The 15518-nt window shown below is 37.0% G+C and overlaps 3 protein-coding genes across 4 annotated transcripts; 1 reads left to right on the forward strand and 2 right to left on the reverse strand.

Moving 5' to 3' along the window:
- Nucleotides 1-500: 500 nt before the first annotated feature.
- On the reverse strand, nucleotides 501-1379 carry LOC141819287 (receptor-like serine/threonine-protein kinase SD1-8). Its single transcript, XM_074706626.1, has 4 exons — nucleotides 1328-1379; nucleotides 1001-1238; nucleotides 780-927; nucleotides 501-701 (listed from the first exon to the last, which is right to left on the reverse strand). The coding sequence occupies exons 1-4, from the start codon at nucleotides 1377-1379 to the stop codon at nucleotides 501-503; spliced, it is 639 nt and encodes a 212-aa protein (XP_074562727.1).
- A 3142-nt stretch (nucleotides 1380-4521) lies between these two features.
- LOC141819292 (chaperone protein dnaJ 49-like) lies at nucleotides 4522-9134 on the forward strand. Of its 2 annotated transcripts, XR_012601044.1 has the most exons (3): nucleotides 4522-5927; nucleotides 6050-6124; nucleotides 8792-9134. XR_012601044.1 is itself a non-coding variant. In XM_074706633.1 (2 exons), exon 1 carries the CDS (start codon nucleotides 4797-4799, stop codon nucleotides 5910-5912), a length of 1116 nt encoding a protein of 371 aa, XP_074562734.1. In that variant the 5' UTR covers nucleotides 4522-4796; the 3' UTR covers nucleotides 5913-5927; nucleotides 8792-9134. The 2 variants fall into 2 exon arrangements, 1 of the variants encoding a protein (XP_074562734.1); XM_074706633.1 differs by lacking the exon at nucleotides 6050-6124.
- A 439-nt stretch (nucleotides 9135-9573) lies between these two features.
- On the reverse strand, nucleotides 9574-13751 carry LOC141819293 (putative galacturonosyltransferase 6). Its single transcript, XM_074706634.1, has 9 exons — nucleotides 13616-13751; nucleotides 13464-13516; nucleotides 13331-13372; nucleotides 13131-13227; nucleotides 12946-13004; nucleotides 12095-12324; nucleotides 11596-11953; nucleotides 10209-10727; nucleotides 9574-10072 (listed from the first exon to the last, which is right to left on the reverse strand). Exons 1-9 carry the CDS (start codon nucleotides 13734-13736, stop codon nucleotides 9797-9799), a joined length of 1755 nt encoding a protein of 584 aa, XP_074562735.1. The 5' UTR covers nucleotides 13737-13751; the 3' UTR covers nucleotides 9574-9796.
- Between the last annotated feature and the right edge of the window lie 1767 nt (nucleotides 13752-15518).

Consider the following 15518-nt stretch of genomic DNA (forward strand, 5'->3'; position numbering starts at 1 on the left):
TTTCATCTTCAAAATAATTATTATATTATTCTATCCGACATCACTTTAACCAAGAGCTAATTATAATATTAAAGAAGAGAATCTGCGTATGATATCAAACTCGCCAAAAAGAGCATGAGAGAAGGAAGATAGCTGAGTATTTAAAATTATTATATAATTAATTTTTGCACAGATTTTGAATCTAAATATATAACTCCTACATATAACAGTAGTTTTGCCCAAAATTAATATATGGTATTTTTATTTAAACTTTAAATTTAAATATATAAAATTATCATGGGCAACCAACTCTCTTGAATGTTTAAATATGAACATATATCACACTAGACAAATTAACAACTCTAACACAAACATCTATTTGAAATTAACCACATAAACATTCCATTTTACATGCCTCACCGACCTTCTAATGTTGTGTTGGATACATCGTTGATGGAAATCACATGTTGCTTTCCGATTGAAGGATCAAATGAGTCTGTAGCAGCAACAAATCCAGGTTGTCAAGGTTCAGGCATACCACTGTTGCTAGTCAACATTACAACTACCAAAGACATTGTTGGTCTATCTTCTGGTTGCGCTTGAACACATAAAAGACCTATCTTTATGCACCGCAAGACCTTAGTTATTGAAAAAGTAAAAGAATGACTAATTGATTCGTCAACAATTTGCAAGCTTTTGCCTTCTTTCCATAAGCTCCATATCTACAATAATTGCAATTAGTATAGGTATAAATATGTGCAAATCTCAAATGTAAATGGTATTAAGATTTTCAAACTTACATGCCCAAGAAAATATGGATAGCATGATCGATAAATTTCTCTGTTCTTTTTGCCACTGATGATTTCAAGTATTAATACACCGAAACCAAACACATCTGATTTTATTGAAAACAATCCATTCATAGCATATTCCGGAGACATATAACCGCTGCATTATTGACGATAACATTAGATATTTTTATAATGAGTTTAATCTACTTGCAAAATAAAATAATACTTACTATGTTCCAGCAATTCTGTGTGTATTTATTTCCATTTCATCACCTTTAAATATCCTTGCCAAGCCAAAATCTGATATTTTAGGAGTGTTGTCTTTATCAAGAAGGATATTACTAGTCTTCATATCCCTATGAATGATATTTAATCTCGAGTCATGATGGAGATAAAGAAGGCCTCGAGCAATTCCAACTATAATGTCGTATCGTGTTTTCCAATCCAACAGCACACGCTTTGCTTCATCTAATTACAAATTAACACATTGTATTATTACATATCTTGAATTTAGAACATGTTCATATTTAAGAAATTTTTAGAAAAGATCAACTAACCGAATAAGAAGGAATCCAAACTTCCGTTGGACATATACTCGTAGATCAACATCCTCTCCTCCCCTTGAATGCAACAACCAAGTAGTCGAATGAGGTTTTGATGGTGCAGCTTAGGAATGATCAGTGCTTCATTTTTGAACTCATTGATGCCTTGTGTGGATGTATCGGATAGTCTTTTTACAGCTATCTCTTGTCCATCAACCAACTTCCCCTGAAATATATATATATATTAATTTTACATTGTTTTGTTGGTGTTCTATGATGGCATTCTTACATAGACTTGGTATACCTTGTACACTGGACCAAATCCACCTTGACCGAGCTTGTTCTCTGCTGCAAGATTGCTGGTCGCAGTTAAAACTGTGTCCAAGTCAAATAAAGGCAAGTCCAAATCCTTTCCTTGTATTTCTTTAACAACAACGCAGTTCTCTGCAAGGAAATGACAAGACATTCATGGCATTCATGAAGCAATGAGAATGAGAAGATATATGAGATCGAGTGCCAATGATACTTCTCTTCCAACGTTTGCAAACGCATGCAATGTAAACTAGGAGAAAAATGGCCAGTAGAGCAGGAACCGCAATCATCACAGCCAAGTGACTCCGTCCAGGTGATTGATTTGGTGTTGTCCTTTTTTTTTTAAGGCTGCAAAAGATTGGAACCGCCAACCTAGCCCTTTTTTTTTATGGCGACGCCACGACGGGTTGTCGTGTCGGTCGGATAGTCGAAGCTTTGCCATTCGCGGTTGAGACCGGCCAGTAGAGTACCTGCCAGACTTCGGGAGGAGCGTGTCGGTCGGATAGTCGAAGCTTTGCCATTCGCGGTTGAGACCGGCGAGGAGGAGACGGTGAAGGAAAATGGAGACGAGACCGGCGAGGATGAGATGGAGAAGGAAAATGGAAGGTCTGCAGTTGCTGATCCTTATCTGCATCATCAACTCCGACTCCTGTATGACTGAATTCTGATGAGTGATCGGAATGTGATGCACGAAGCTAAGTTAGCTTTGATCAAAGGGGCAGGGAAAGAAAAGTTTGCGACGGTAGCGAACTGAACTGCGTTGCAATTTAGTTATGTCAGCAGACCAATCGAGTTGTTTCTCCCGTCAAACCTTTTGACCGCATGACATTCGTTTTACATTAGAAGTCAACCAGCAAGTCAAGCGCTCACGTTTGAGGTAGCCATGTCAAGACAGCCGGCGGGCCGCCCGAGGCACGGTGCGGGCCCAGTTAGGACGGTATTTACCGTTTTTTTATGTGTCGGTGTTGACCTTTTTTTTGTTTGACGGTGAAGGATTGAATTTCATTGGTCCATCACGGGTCATGCCACCGGGGTGGGCAGGGAACAAGCCTGGCTTGAGCATCTTTTTTTCGGGAATGTGATTATTTGGCAGTATAATATTTTTTAAAATTTTAAATGTTAATATATTTTTTTTATTATTATCCTTTGATTTTAAAATATTATGAAATATAATTGAAATCAAGTTAATTAATTTAATAAATTTTAATATAAAAATTTATAAATTTAAAAAAGATAGTTTATTTTAAATTTTAAAAAATAAAATTAATGAATTATATTTATTAATTTAATAAATTATTTTATTAAAATAATTATTTTATTAAAAAAATATAAATTTATGTTAAATTTTAAAAAATATAATTAATAAATTATATTTATTAATCTAATAAATTATTTTAGTAAAATAAAATTAATAAATTAATTTAATGAATTATTTTATTAAAATAATTAATTAAATTATATTTATTAATTTAATAAATTATTTTATTAAAATAATTAGTTTAATAAATTATTTTATTAAAATATATATAAATTTATGTTAAATTAAAAAAATAAAATTAATAAATTATGTTTTTTAATTTAATAAATTATTTTATTAAAATAAAATTAACAAATTATATTATTAATTTATGAATTATTTTATTAAAATAATTATTTTAATTAAAATATATAAATTTATTTTAAATTTTAAAAAATTATATTTTTTTGATATATTATCACTTTATTATTATAATTAATATTAATAATATTAATATTATTAATTTAATTTAATTTAATTGATTCGAGGATAATATAGTAAATGTAAAATTAATTATATTTTATTTAGATAAGTAAGCTGAATTAAATAATATTAAATAATATTTTATATTTTATAATTTTAATTATATGATTAATTGATAATAATCAATAACCGTATGACAACTTCAAACAAATGCATCTTTATTTCTGTGCATGTCTTCGGCGTCGTGGCTTGCGGTTCACGGCCACCAGTTCCGATCCCTTCCTCCGGCCACAAGCTTCCTTCCTGGTAAACGCCGCCCTTCCGACTGGAATCCTCCTTTCTGGATGACAGCGACGACGATGGAGCAGACCCACGCCTCGCCTCCAATCACCGACCGGGTGAACTCCCTTGCTCGTGCCGAAACTAAAGCAGCCATCCACGCGACCTTTACACGCATCTCCAACTCATCGCTTTCGGCGATCGACCTCGCTATATATAAAACTACAGCACATCGGAATCCATCGTCGATGCTTCAGGCCTTTCAATTGTTTGATATATCGATCAAAAATCAGATGGCTACCGAGAAGAAAACTTCGCCTTCGCCGGTCGTAGTACTCACCGACGGCGGCGGCACTGCAGAAGCTGGCGATGCTATTGTGGTACGTGGAGGAGGAGACAGTACTGGTCGACCACGGCTGCGGCGACGACGGGCGCCGGCTGCGGCAGTGAAGGCGGAGGAGAAGGAGGAGGAGGAGGAGGACATCAACGAGGTGGCGGAGGCGTTCATCAAGCGTTTCAGGGAGCAGCTCCAGCTGCAGCGGCATCCAGTCGATCGAGAACTACAACCAGATGCTCGCAAGAGGCGTCTGATTATTAATTGTTCTTCTATGGTTAATTAGTGCTTGAAAATTAATCTTTAATAGTAATTTGCAATTATGTTTGAATTAATTAATTTAATATGCTTTGTTGTGTGTTGAAGCCAACATTATATGGGATTTAGATAAAATTATTATATATATTTTTTTATTTTTTCAAATATCAAATTTGAGGGTAAAGTGGCAATTTTAAAAGTAACGAGAGGCGTTTCGAAAAAGATCAAAGTTATAGTGGTAAAAAGAAAATTTCTCATAGTATTAATCGGAATTCTCTAGGCGTTGAATCCGTGCGGGGCTTCATCATCGTGCGTGAAATCTCTCCCCACCCGCCGTCGTCTCCGTCTCCGTCTCCTTCCTTCCTCCTCTTTCGCCCTTTCTTTCGCCCTTTCCCCCTGATTCAGGCGGATTTCTGCCGCTCCAGCCCTCCCGCTCCGGGAGCGGAAGGCCTTCCCGATCCCAGCTTTGCGCGTAAAGGTAGATCTATAGCACACGCTATCGCATCTCTATTCTCGATCTATTTTTTATTCTAGGGTTCCACCGATCGGTTCGGAGGCCCGGTATCTGATCGAATCCGGCCATGGATGGGAACAAGGATGAGGCTCTCAAGTGCCTCCGGATCGGGAGGGATGCCTTGGAGGCGGGGGACCGCGCCCGTGCCCTCAAATTCCTCTCCAAGGCTCGCCGCCTTGACCCCACGCTGCCTATCGAGGGCCTTCTGTCCGACGCCGAAGCGCCAGTTGATGGCGAGTCTGAAGGTCCCGATGATTCTGATGCGTCGTCGAACGCCGCCCCCCAGCGTGATCGGCCACCCTCCGGTGGTGCTTCTTCTCGTGCTGGTGCCTCGGCGGCTTCTTCTAAGGCTAAGAATTGCTCTGATGGGTCTGGTTCGGCCCGAGAGTACACGGAGGAGCAAGTTACGGTTATCCGGCAGATCAAAAAGCAAAAGGATTACTATCAGATACTGGGGCTTGAAAGGGATTGCACCGTGGAAGACATTAAGAAATCCTATAGGAAACTATCTTTGAAGGTCCATCCTGACAAGAATCAGGCGCCTGGTGCCGAAGAAGCCTTCAAGGCAGTCTCTAAGGCCTTCCAGTGTCTTAGCAATGAAGAGAGTAGGAAAAGGTATGATATTTCTGGTTCTGATGAACCTGCATTAACACGGCCTGCTGCACACCGTAGGAGTCATGGGTTTAATGGGTTCTATGATGAGGACTTCGATGCTGATGAGATCTTTAGGAATTTCTTCTACGGGGGAGGGCCTCCAGTCGCTACTTCTTTTGGCACTTTTCAATTTAGAACTGGTGGTATGGGTAGGCCGAGTGCTCATGAGATGCATGGTTCTTTCAATCCTAACCTTCGGATGCTGATACAAATTTTGCCTATCCTTGTTCTGCTCCTGCTGAACTTCCTTCCATCAAATGAGCCCGTCTATACACTCAACCGAAATTACCCTTATCAGCATAAGCTCGAGACATCTAGGGGCGTGAAGTACTTTGTCAAATCTGTGAATTTTGAAGAAGAATATCCTTATCAGAGTCAAAAACGTACTGCTTTGGAAGAACAGGTAGAGAGTGACTATGTTTCGATTCTTACACAGAACTGCCGCGTTGAATTACAGAGACGACAATGGGGTCTGTCTTACCAGTCGCCACACTGTGACATGCTTCAGAAGTTTCAGACAACAGCCTGATGCCATTAATTCAAGGTAGTCCCGCAATCATCTTTGCAGTTTTTGCAACAGTAATTTCAGCTACCTTTGAAAGTTTAAGATATTTCATTTGTTAGCTCTACTTTCTTTCTTAATATATCTTTTATATTTGTTAATAGGTCTAGCTTTAGGTATCTACAGATGCAGATCTTAGTTGGGGAGTTAGGAAACAATACATACAACAAAGTTGAATGGTAAGGCTAATACTGAGAAATATCACCAAATATATGTCATGGTATGAAAATTATTAGAAGTATTAGATTAATGAGGTTATTGATCTTGGGGGTTTAGATGGAAATGTCTTGGTGTGTTCTATAATCCACCAATTTTGTCCTGCTTCAATCTCCCTCTCATATTTAGAAGAATAAATAAGAGGGTAGTCCTTACCTTCTCTCTCTGTTGTGGAAGGATCTCCCTTTTGTAGAAGTAAATTAACCATACTTCTCTTTCATGCTTATATAACCTATGAAATTTCACACACTTTTCACCTTTCATATAACTTATTTCTTCACTACATTACTTTTCTAGGGAGAATCTTGTTGCAAGTTAAGCTTACATGGAATGTGACAATAGTCATGTTTAATTATTTGAGATGTTTTTTTAAGAAAAAAATTGGTATTTTTTATTAGATTTTGGCATCACCATGATATTTTAATATGTCATGCCAATTTCCTATTTAGTAGATTCACCTTTTACCAATTTAAATCAACTCGTGTTGGTTGTCACTAAGATGAGGACAATTAATATGGGCATTTGGGTTGGTATCAGGAGGCACTAAAAAGTATCTTCATTTGCAATCAATTAGATCTATAGTCCAAATAGATGATAAAATTAGATAATTGGTTATGTTGTTATCAACATATTAAAGGATGTAAATTAGCCGAGTTGAGCTTGACTATGCTGCTTATTTATCTTATCAAGCTTGCATATTAAAAATCCTGTCAAGCTCGAGCCAAACTTGACCGTTTTAATCAAACTCAATAAGAAATTACTATATTTATAATTTAGTTTAAACATTGATATAACAAATGAAACAAATTATTTTCTCATTTTTGATACATTAAAGAATATAAAAATATAAATTTACAAGATATTCATCATATGTTTATATATTTGAATATAAAATATAAAGATTAAGATCATAATCAACTTTATACAAGTTAATAAACAAGTTCATTCATAAATTGTTCACGAATTTTGTTCATGACCATTAACGAGTCACTAGTGTTCAAATTTGATTGTTTTATTTATTTTTTAAATATTGAATGAGCATAAATGAGCTCTTATTGAGCCAATTTCCTATCTTCTTCACGAACATCCTTTTCATTATTTTCAAAGACATTATATTACTGGACATAAAGATTACTTGTACAATTAGAAGGTACGTGCATATATGACTTATTGTTTTTAAGGTTCTATAGTTCACTAATCTTGATGGCATCCTCTCCTAAAAAATGGGATTTATGTACACCGTTTCCACCATAAAATAATTATACTATCAAGAGAGTTGCAATCTGTTTTTTCCTCATTGTGTAAACTTGAATCTGCTAGAATTCATTAGTGTATTTTGAAAATGTTAATTGATGGCCAATTCAACAATAATGTCATTTAACACACATAAGCATGGGTCTTACATCTCAGTAAAATAAATGTTTACTTGTAATGATAATTTTGACTGACATTAAACCTTATATATTATTTCAATCCAAGAGATAAGTTTGCTAATGCCCATTTCTATATTATTTGGAAAAGGGCTCACTTGATCACTTTGACCAACTTTTGTTGTCTTTTATGTCCTAGTTGAATTATTTGTATTTCTAATCCTGTGTTTTCTTATCTAGTTTAAACCGAATTATTGGGTTTGAATAACGTTTGTTTTACCCACACAGCCATGAACTACAATTCACATCATTTTTTAGCAATTCATCTTTTCTTTTGTTCCATCACCTCATTTTGTGATGTAAAAAATCCTCACGTTCATTATCTAAATGCATGACACTTCCCATACACTTTTTTAAGTACCCGGTATCTATATGTCTAGCGCACAGCCTTTTCCTTTGGCTTTCTCAAGTTGTTTTTCCCCAGCATAAAACTCAACATGGCCATCCAAGATTTCAATAAAAATATGTACTTTCTTACTCCTGTCTAATGTGATAGTGCCAATTTCTTTGTTTTTGTTCATTATTTTGGTATTCTTTAAGATTATATCTGTTTGTTTATTAGCCAGAGACTGACATCTGAAATGAATTTTAAGCTAAAGTTTTCAAATGTGTGGAAAGGATGCTTTTGGTGGTAGCATTTGGCCACCTCTGCTCAAAAGATGCCCCTCTTTTTACCAGTACCATGGTTGTCAATATCACTGACATTTCAATCGAAATTTCAGTGATGTGTGGGATGAAGGTTTTGGTCAATGGGGGCATTTGGTCACCTATGCTCAAAAATTGTTCCCTTTTTGTCAGTACTATGGTTGTAAATATCGGTATCACCCATTGAGTTCTTTGAGTTTAGAGTATTTCAATCTAATCTGTGAAACTTGATTCAATCTGAAATGTCTGCCAGAAACCATCATCATTTGATCCACACTCGACTAATTGAGTTTTAGATCTGATTATTATTTGAATCCATGTGTCTGGAGTTGAATGTTCATAATTAGACAGTTCTGAGCATGTAGTCAGTTGTATCGATCAACTATAGACTATAGTCAGTTGTATCGATTCCCATAAGCCTCAGCATCCGCAGTCATCCTTTTCCAGATAGGACTGTCTTTTTATTACACACCGCGAACAATTTCTTTCAGACAACTATTGCTTTTATTCCATCTTGTTTTACTTTTATCATTTGTGATAGCTTCTTTCTTGCAGGTTTACCTGGGTTTTTTTAAAGGCTACTTAACTCGACAACATTTCGTTAAGACACCGACTACGTGACCGATCCCTTGTGTTCTGATTTTGAAGCCTACAATCTAAATATGGTGGGAATTGTCGACGCTTCAGATATCATTTTGATTAGATGTATCTTTAAAACCTACCGACTATTAATTTTTACAGAGTTTATTGTATAGAAATCTTCAATAGCCACCAGTATGATGGAATCAATCTGTTTGCTCAACATAATAAATGTATTCAGATTTCTCCCAACCTGAAAGTTACTTTGCCATAAACCTGTGGTTGTTTGTAAACCATGTCAGGGTATGGGCTTTGTGTGTGTCATGTTTCTTGGTTTTTCTGTTCTATTACATGCATTTTTTCCCCTTCCTTTTTTTCCCCTCCAAATAAACAGGACATGGAGCAACCAACAGCATGGGTCATGAAAGATTTATGTGTTTTATGATCGGCATGCTGGGAAATCCTAAAAATAAAGCCAAAATGGTTATTGAGCTTCCATGAAAGATTTTTAAATTAAATTTCTGAGCAATAATGTATGTGCCAACTATATGAAATTTAAAAATAATAGAACAACTCAAAAAGACTTAAGTACAAATCAAACTAAACAATTAGTTAATTAGCAATCCAGATTACTTGAGAATGGTCTTTCTGGACTGCAAGTGGCTAGTGATTGCTGAAGAACCTGCGATATTTCATACGACATTAGAGAATTATGACAGGCTTAGCGTAGGAAACACTGCAATACACCATGACAAAACTATCCAGTTCCAGGCTAGAATCTTTCCAGAATTGTTTTTATTCCTCATAGTATATCGATACAATCAAGGCTCTGTAAAAATTTGGAACTGTTAGAAGGCAGATATACATGACTGAAGACTAAAAAGGAAGAAAAAAATGTAAGGGGGGGATTAATCCCCAATTTCTAACTTGAGAAACCAGTAAATTTTGGAATTGCATTGTCGCATTGTTGGAACCTGTATATTATTCATGTATGTTGCATTGCTGGAAGTAAGGGTTACTGTAATCAAGGAACCTGGTCCAATATCGTTTGTATTTTGGAATTGCAATGTCCAGCCATGGCTTCATATTCCCGTCATAGTGGACCACGGCTGCCCTCTCGATCTCTGCCATTTCTACGCCAGATTCACGACCGAGTCCAGGAACATGCCACTGCCGATCCAGTGCCACAGTGTGGTTGTAGAAGAGTAGCTGACCCAGAGGAAGAGTTCCTGCACTCCATAGCTTCCTACTTTTGCCCTGAAGTGTGAATGAAACGAATGAACAAATTTCTCAATAGATGTTCTTGAAGAAATTGCCATGATGGCGGTAAGAAAAGCACAAATGAAGTTAAGAAGAATAAAGAATTAGGGAGCTGACGATCTGTGTGACTTACAAGCTGCACCCACTTTTGGTACATTCCTGTTAAACCTTGCCTTCGCCACTCCTGCAGATCAAACATGTTCATCCCAAATCCCCAAACACATGCCTCGGCATCAAAAGTTTTGACTATAATAGGATCTGAAAAGTTGACAAGCATTTCCATTTTATGTGATGGCATGCCTTCCTTGCAAGTGTTCACTGCACCATTTACTTTCCCTTTCATATCAACAGCCCACAACTCTCTAAGATCTCTTTGGACAACTACATCATGGTCCAAAAGCAAAATCTTATTCAAGGAGGGGAAGATATCTGGCAAGAAAAAACGAAGGTGGTTCAGCAGCGAAGTGTATCTTGGATCAGCATAAGATGGCTGCATAAACATGACACTGAAACCAGCAGGTAGGAATTGAAAATCGTCCAAGCTTTGTATGTCAACAGCGGCTCCGCCACTTGGATTTGATAGAAACCACATGATCATTGCTGGAAAATTAATTGAATCGGTTACCACATGAAAAACAAGTTTCTCTGGTTCCTGCAAAAGAAGTTAACAATAAATGTTTCCAGCAAGTGTCATAAGGCATCAGTAGTAGCATAATCTCGTTGGCATACAGCAACTCAATACATAATTGATTAATTGCCTACTTTGTGTGAAAAATATTGTTAGAAACTACGTGAAATGACATCCTGGAAATGGATTTGTGTCAACCTCAAGTTAATAACTTCCCTGCTTTTCCTTTACCTGAGCAATTTGAGAATGTTAGGTCATGCAGACCAGTTTTAACCCACAAAAAACTCATGAACTTGATCAATTATTGATAGAAGTGTATTATTGCCTTGTAGTATTGTTTTGAAAGACTAAGCAAGTGATTAAAATATATTTTTAGATTGAGCTTCAATGGTAACTTAAACTGAGTTAGAGCTTTGATAAGCTTTGAGCCTGAGGTTGAACTTGTTTATTAGTTACTAACAAGCATAGGCTGAGTTGAGAGTAGGCTTGGTGAAATTTGAATGAGGTAAACATGACCTTGAACATAAGAATTGAATCAAGTTTGAAAAATTCTAAACCTAGATGGAAATCAGCTCATTCACATTGCCTCGAAAATCTTTCTTTACTTTAATAAATTGTAAACATTTAATTTACACATACGATACAATGAAATTGATCAGTGAAATCCAAAAAGACATTGTCTGTATGTACAACTTTTCTAGAATCACTAACCACCATGATGATTCACATTGCAAATAACCTAACGTTTCATAAAAGTGCAAGCACTTATTAATGGAACATATCATTTTCTTGAACGAAGATTCCTAAATCAACAAATGCAGAAGTTTTTGTTTAAACTTATGCATGTTAACATAATGGCGAAAGATATACAAACAGAGAATAGAATACTTACTATGGCTGTGGTTATTGTGGAGTTCACAGCTACAGCACAAGCCACTACATTGTCAGAGAAAATAGCAAAATGATAGAGATCAGAGTTGTGCACTTTATCAATGTTAGGCAACTCTCGATCTTTGGGCTTTAGTGCAAAAAAATCAGTAGTGAGACGCATGGATAGGCAGTGAAGACCCTTTGGGAATGTTCTGGCAGCAACTTGAACAAGATATGAAGCTTGATTCTGCTGAGCCCTAACCTGTTCTTCAGCATTGTATAACTGGGCACGAAACTTTGATGCTAGCGCAAAGCAATCATGATAAGTCTTACCAGCTTTGGACAACATGATATTCATGGCTTTCATTTTCTGCAAATGACTGGAAAAAAGTGTTATCAGTCAAAAATGATGTTTACACTGCACCAAAACATCTCTTCCCTAAAAAGTTGTTTGGAAAGAGAAATATTTCCGTTTGTAAGAATGTTGAGTGAAAATTTTCTCTTCAAGGAGAATAGCATACCTCCTGGATAGGTCTGAATCGTAGTAAACTTGATCTAGAATTCCTTGTATGTCTTTTATCCTAAGCTTTAGCTGCCGTAACAAGCGAGATTTACTATTTGGTGAAGAAAAATGCAAATATGTTTTGGCCATAATTATCTGATCCTTCATTTCCTTCAACTTATTTGTTGTTGATGGATGAGAGCGGAAACGAGTCATGGATAGCCCACTGGTATCTCCTTGGTACTTATCCTATTTTAATATTGCAGCAGCCATCATGTTTATGTCTATAAAATCATTTCTTCATAAGCAAACAAACAATCTCAGATTTAGCATTTCATGTAGCTCATGTAGCAATACTCATCCAATGTTTCTCATGACCTGGTTGAAATTTATTATGCATCTTATCTAATGGGTTTGATGTGTATGTGGATGTAGTATGACGTCCATGTGTCCTGTGATTACAGTTAACTAAGTGGCATTATGATGTTGTCGGTTGTTTAGTAGGGAGTGATATCTTGTTCAATTGTAAAGAACTGTAAGCAGGATTATTTAAGGCAAATAATGGAAATGTAAGGAAGTTTAATCATAATTAAATCATTGTTTTTCTCAAAGTTCCTTTATATCTCTTGGTGCAGATCTCTTCTTATCAAATTGCCTACGAAATTTTGAGTGTCATTTGGCATGGGCATTAGAAGACAAAAGTTATGAACCTTAGAGTTACATGACTAAGGAGGTTTTTATCTGCTTATACGCATGATAACTTTTCTGTGAAATAGAAGGTAAAAAAAAACAATCAAGTTGTTGGTTGGTTCTCATATCTCAAACAGGGAAGACAATGTAGAAACTCTCCTGGTGCTAAAGAAGAAGTACCTCTCTACCATCAGAAAGTGATCTATGATTAGTCCGAATCCGTCCATCACCAGCATCGCCTGAACCAAGACCATTTATTCCCAAAAAAAAATGCAAAGGGAAGAAAATCAAACACATATCGTACCAAACTACCAATATATGCAGGATACACTTAAAGAATGTGAAGGGAACCAAGGTTTCTTTACCATGGATGGATTGATTTTTATTGGGAGCACTCCACATAACTTCTGGAACCTCATCCTTGAATACAACTCCTTCAGGCTGCTTCTCTCCTCCAACTTCCTGAAACCAAAAGATGGCAAATCACTTAAAATTGACCCACATCGACTTCGCCATCAATCAATTAACAAAGGATCCAAATGCCGAAACATCCAAAGAGGAAAACCTGCGCTAGCGCATTGAGTCTCATGCCATCAGAAGCTTTCCCCTGAAATTTCTTACAAACGTCAGAAGAACACTCTGAAAAACAACACAGATCCCGAAGAGAAATCGAAAGAAACAATGCAAGTGGATCATACAGAATACAGATTCTTCACTATCCGCGTGCCCTCCTTGTCAAACTCCCTCCGCCCTACAAGGTGCAACAGAAATCCCACAAAATGTCAACTACATCCATTGTAGAAAAAGCGAATCTATCGATCCAATTTCATAAACTGAACGACTGGGCTACCGATGAAGAAGTAGACATCGGCGGCGGGGACTCGATGGAAGAGGAGGAGCGGCGCGAGGAAGGAGGCGGCCAGGAGGGCGAGCAGGACGACCTTGAGCCTCGGGCGGCGGGGCGGAGGCATGGCGGCGGATCAAGGGCGGCCGGCGCTGGGGATGGAGCAGGAGATCGGCATTGTCCTCGGCGTCGTGGGGGATCTCTAGTCGTCGAAAGCGGCAGGTGGCGAAGAGTGGCGTCGTGTGCTTCATGTCTCGAGGACGCGAATAATTTGAGCACTTAATTAATTTCCATTTTCTGGCCGCATCGGGTTTTTTATGCGGCACGTGACCAACATTTTTTAGCTTAGTTAATTTTGCATCACTTTGACCCGATTTGTGGTTTTGTGCGACTCGTCGAACCATTTTTAATATTAAAAATAAATTGTTTATGCGAGAAAATTAATATAAAAATGATTTAAATTTAATTTATAAATTAATTAAGAAATGGATTGAAATTCACGCGTCTATGAGCACTTCGATGCATAGAAATTAATTTACACTTGTGTTGCACGCATAGAAACTTAAAAAATTCAGAAAGAAAAAAAATCCATAAGTTATTCATCAACCACCTTCATATATATGATTATTTAATGAAAAATTATAGTTTTTATTAAATATCATGTTTATTTAAAAATTGAGGTTTCTTTCTTACTCACAACCTTGTCACTTGTTCATTCCTTGTTAACCCACAAAGGAGAGCACTAGTAGGGGTGGACAAACATCGAAGAATTATGTTGACGAAGGTTCGGTGTAGGTCTACATTGAGGAAACTTGAAAGAGGAGGAGGCATGAAGGTGGCTTTCGCATACAAGGGCCAATGCTAATCAATATTCGGGATGCTTGGAGAAGAGAAGGTGTGGCTCATAGATAGATTTGAAGAATTAGGTTAATGAGTACAAAAGATGCATGTGCATGGAAGTGAGGGTTGTCTCCTTCACTTGCTTGTCAATGCGTGTAGTTGACAATTTAGCTTTAAGTAGAAAGGTATGATCTATTAATGGAGGAGGAGGTTAAACAATTACTAGCATTGCTTAATCTTATCTAATCATGTGCTCTCTAATCATCTACTCAACCAACTAGCTAGAGATATAAAAGGATTAGAGATACTAATCACAATACCAAGTGATCTTAGATTTGAACTTGTTTATTGTTTATGGTCTACTATTCTCCTATACTCTATTTATTGTTTAACAATGTATGTTCATGATTATCAAGCTGAGCTAATATGTTCAAAAGTTTAATTCGTTTACAGTACACTTACAGGAATCAAAAGTTACCTAGAAATTGAAATTTAAAAAATATTTTAAAATCGAAGAAAATGGCATGTTTGACTATGTATTTAAGTCAATAGATACGGTCGTTAAAACCTGCCATTTTTTGATAGATTTACTTTCCTCCAGCCAAAACCATTCAATTTCCCTTTCTGTTGGATTTTGATCTTCTCAGATACTCTGCATCTGTCTCTATAAATTCCATTTCAATCTCCTCGTCTCTTCCTGCATTCAAAGCAGAGGCCATCATCTTAGATTCTTGAACTCAAAAGAAGAAGAAGAAATGGAGAAACAGAGAGACGGTGGCTTCAAGGCAACCGCGGTGGTGGATGGCCGGAGAATTGAGGTGGTGTGCACCAAGCCGCGGTGGTGCAGCCTGGAATGGAGTTGCACTTCTCTTTCCGAGGTTAAGTATTGGATGGACAGAATTGTTCTTGTTACTTAGCTCGTAAATACCTTTTCATGATCAAGATGGTAACTGGTGCCACTGAATTAACAGGATGGGAAATCTATCGAAGTCCTCATCATCTCCGTCATCGTCGCCGCCACCGCCGTTCTTCTCTGGATCTCTGCCGCCGCGGGTCCCAAACCTATTGG

The sequence above is a fragment of the Curcuma longa genome, unplaced genomic scaffold, assembly GCF_044706935.1.
Source record: "Curcuma longa cultivar G26 ecotype Majalengka, Jawa Barat unplaced genomic scaffold, ITB_CL_G26_1.1 contig_28514, whole genome shotgun sequence".
In the NCBI taxonomy this organism is placed as follows: domain Eukaryota; kingdom Viridiplantae; phylum Streptophyta; class Magnoliopsida; order Zingiberales; family Zingiberaceae; genus Curcuma; species Curcuma longa.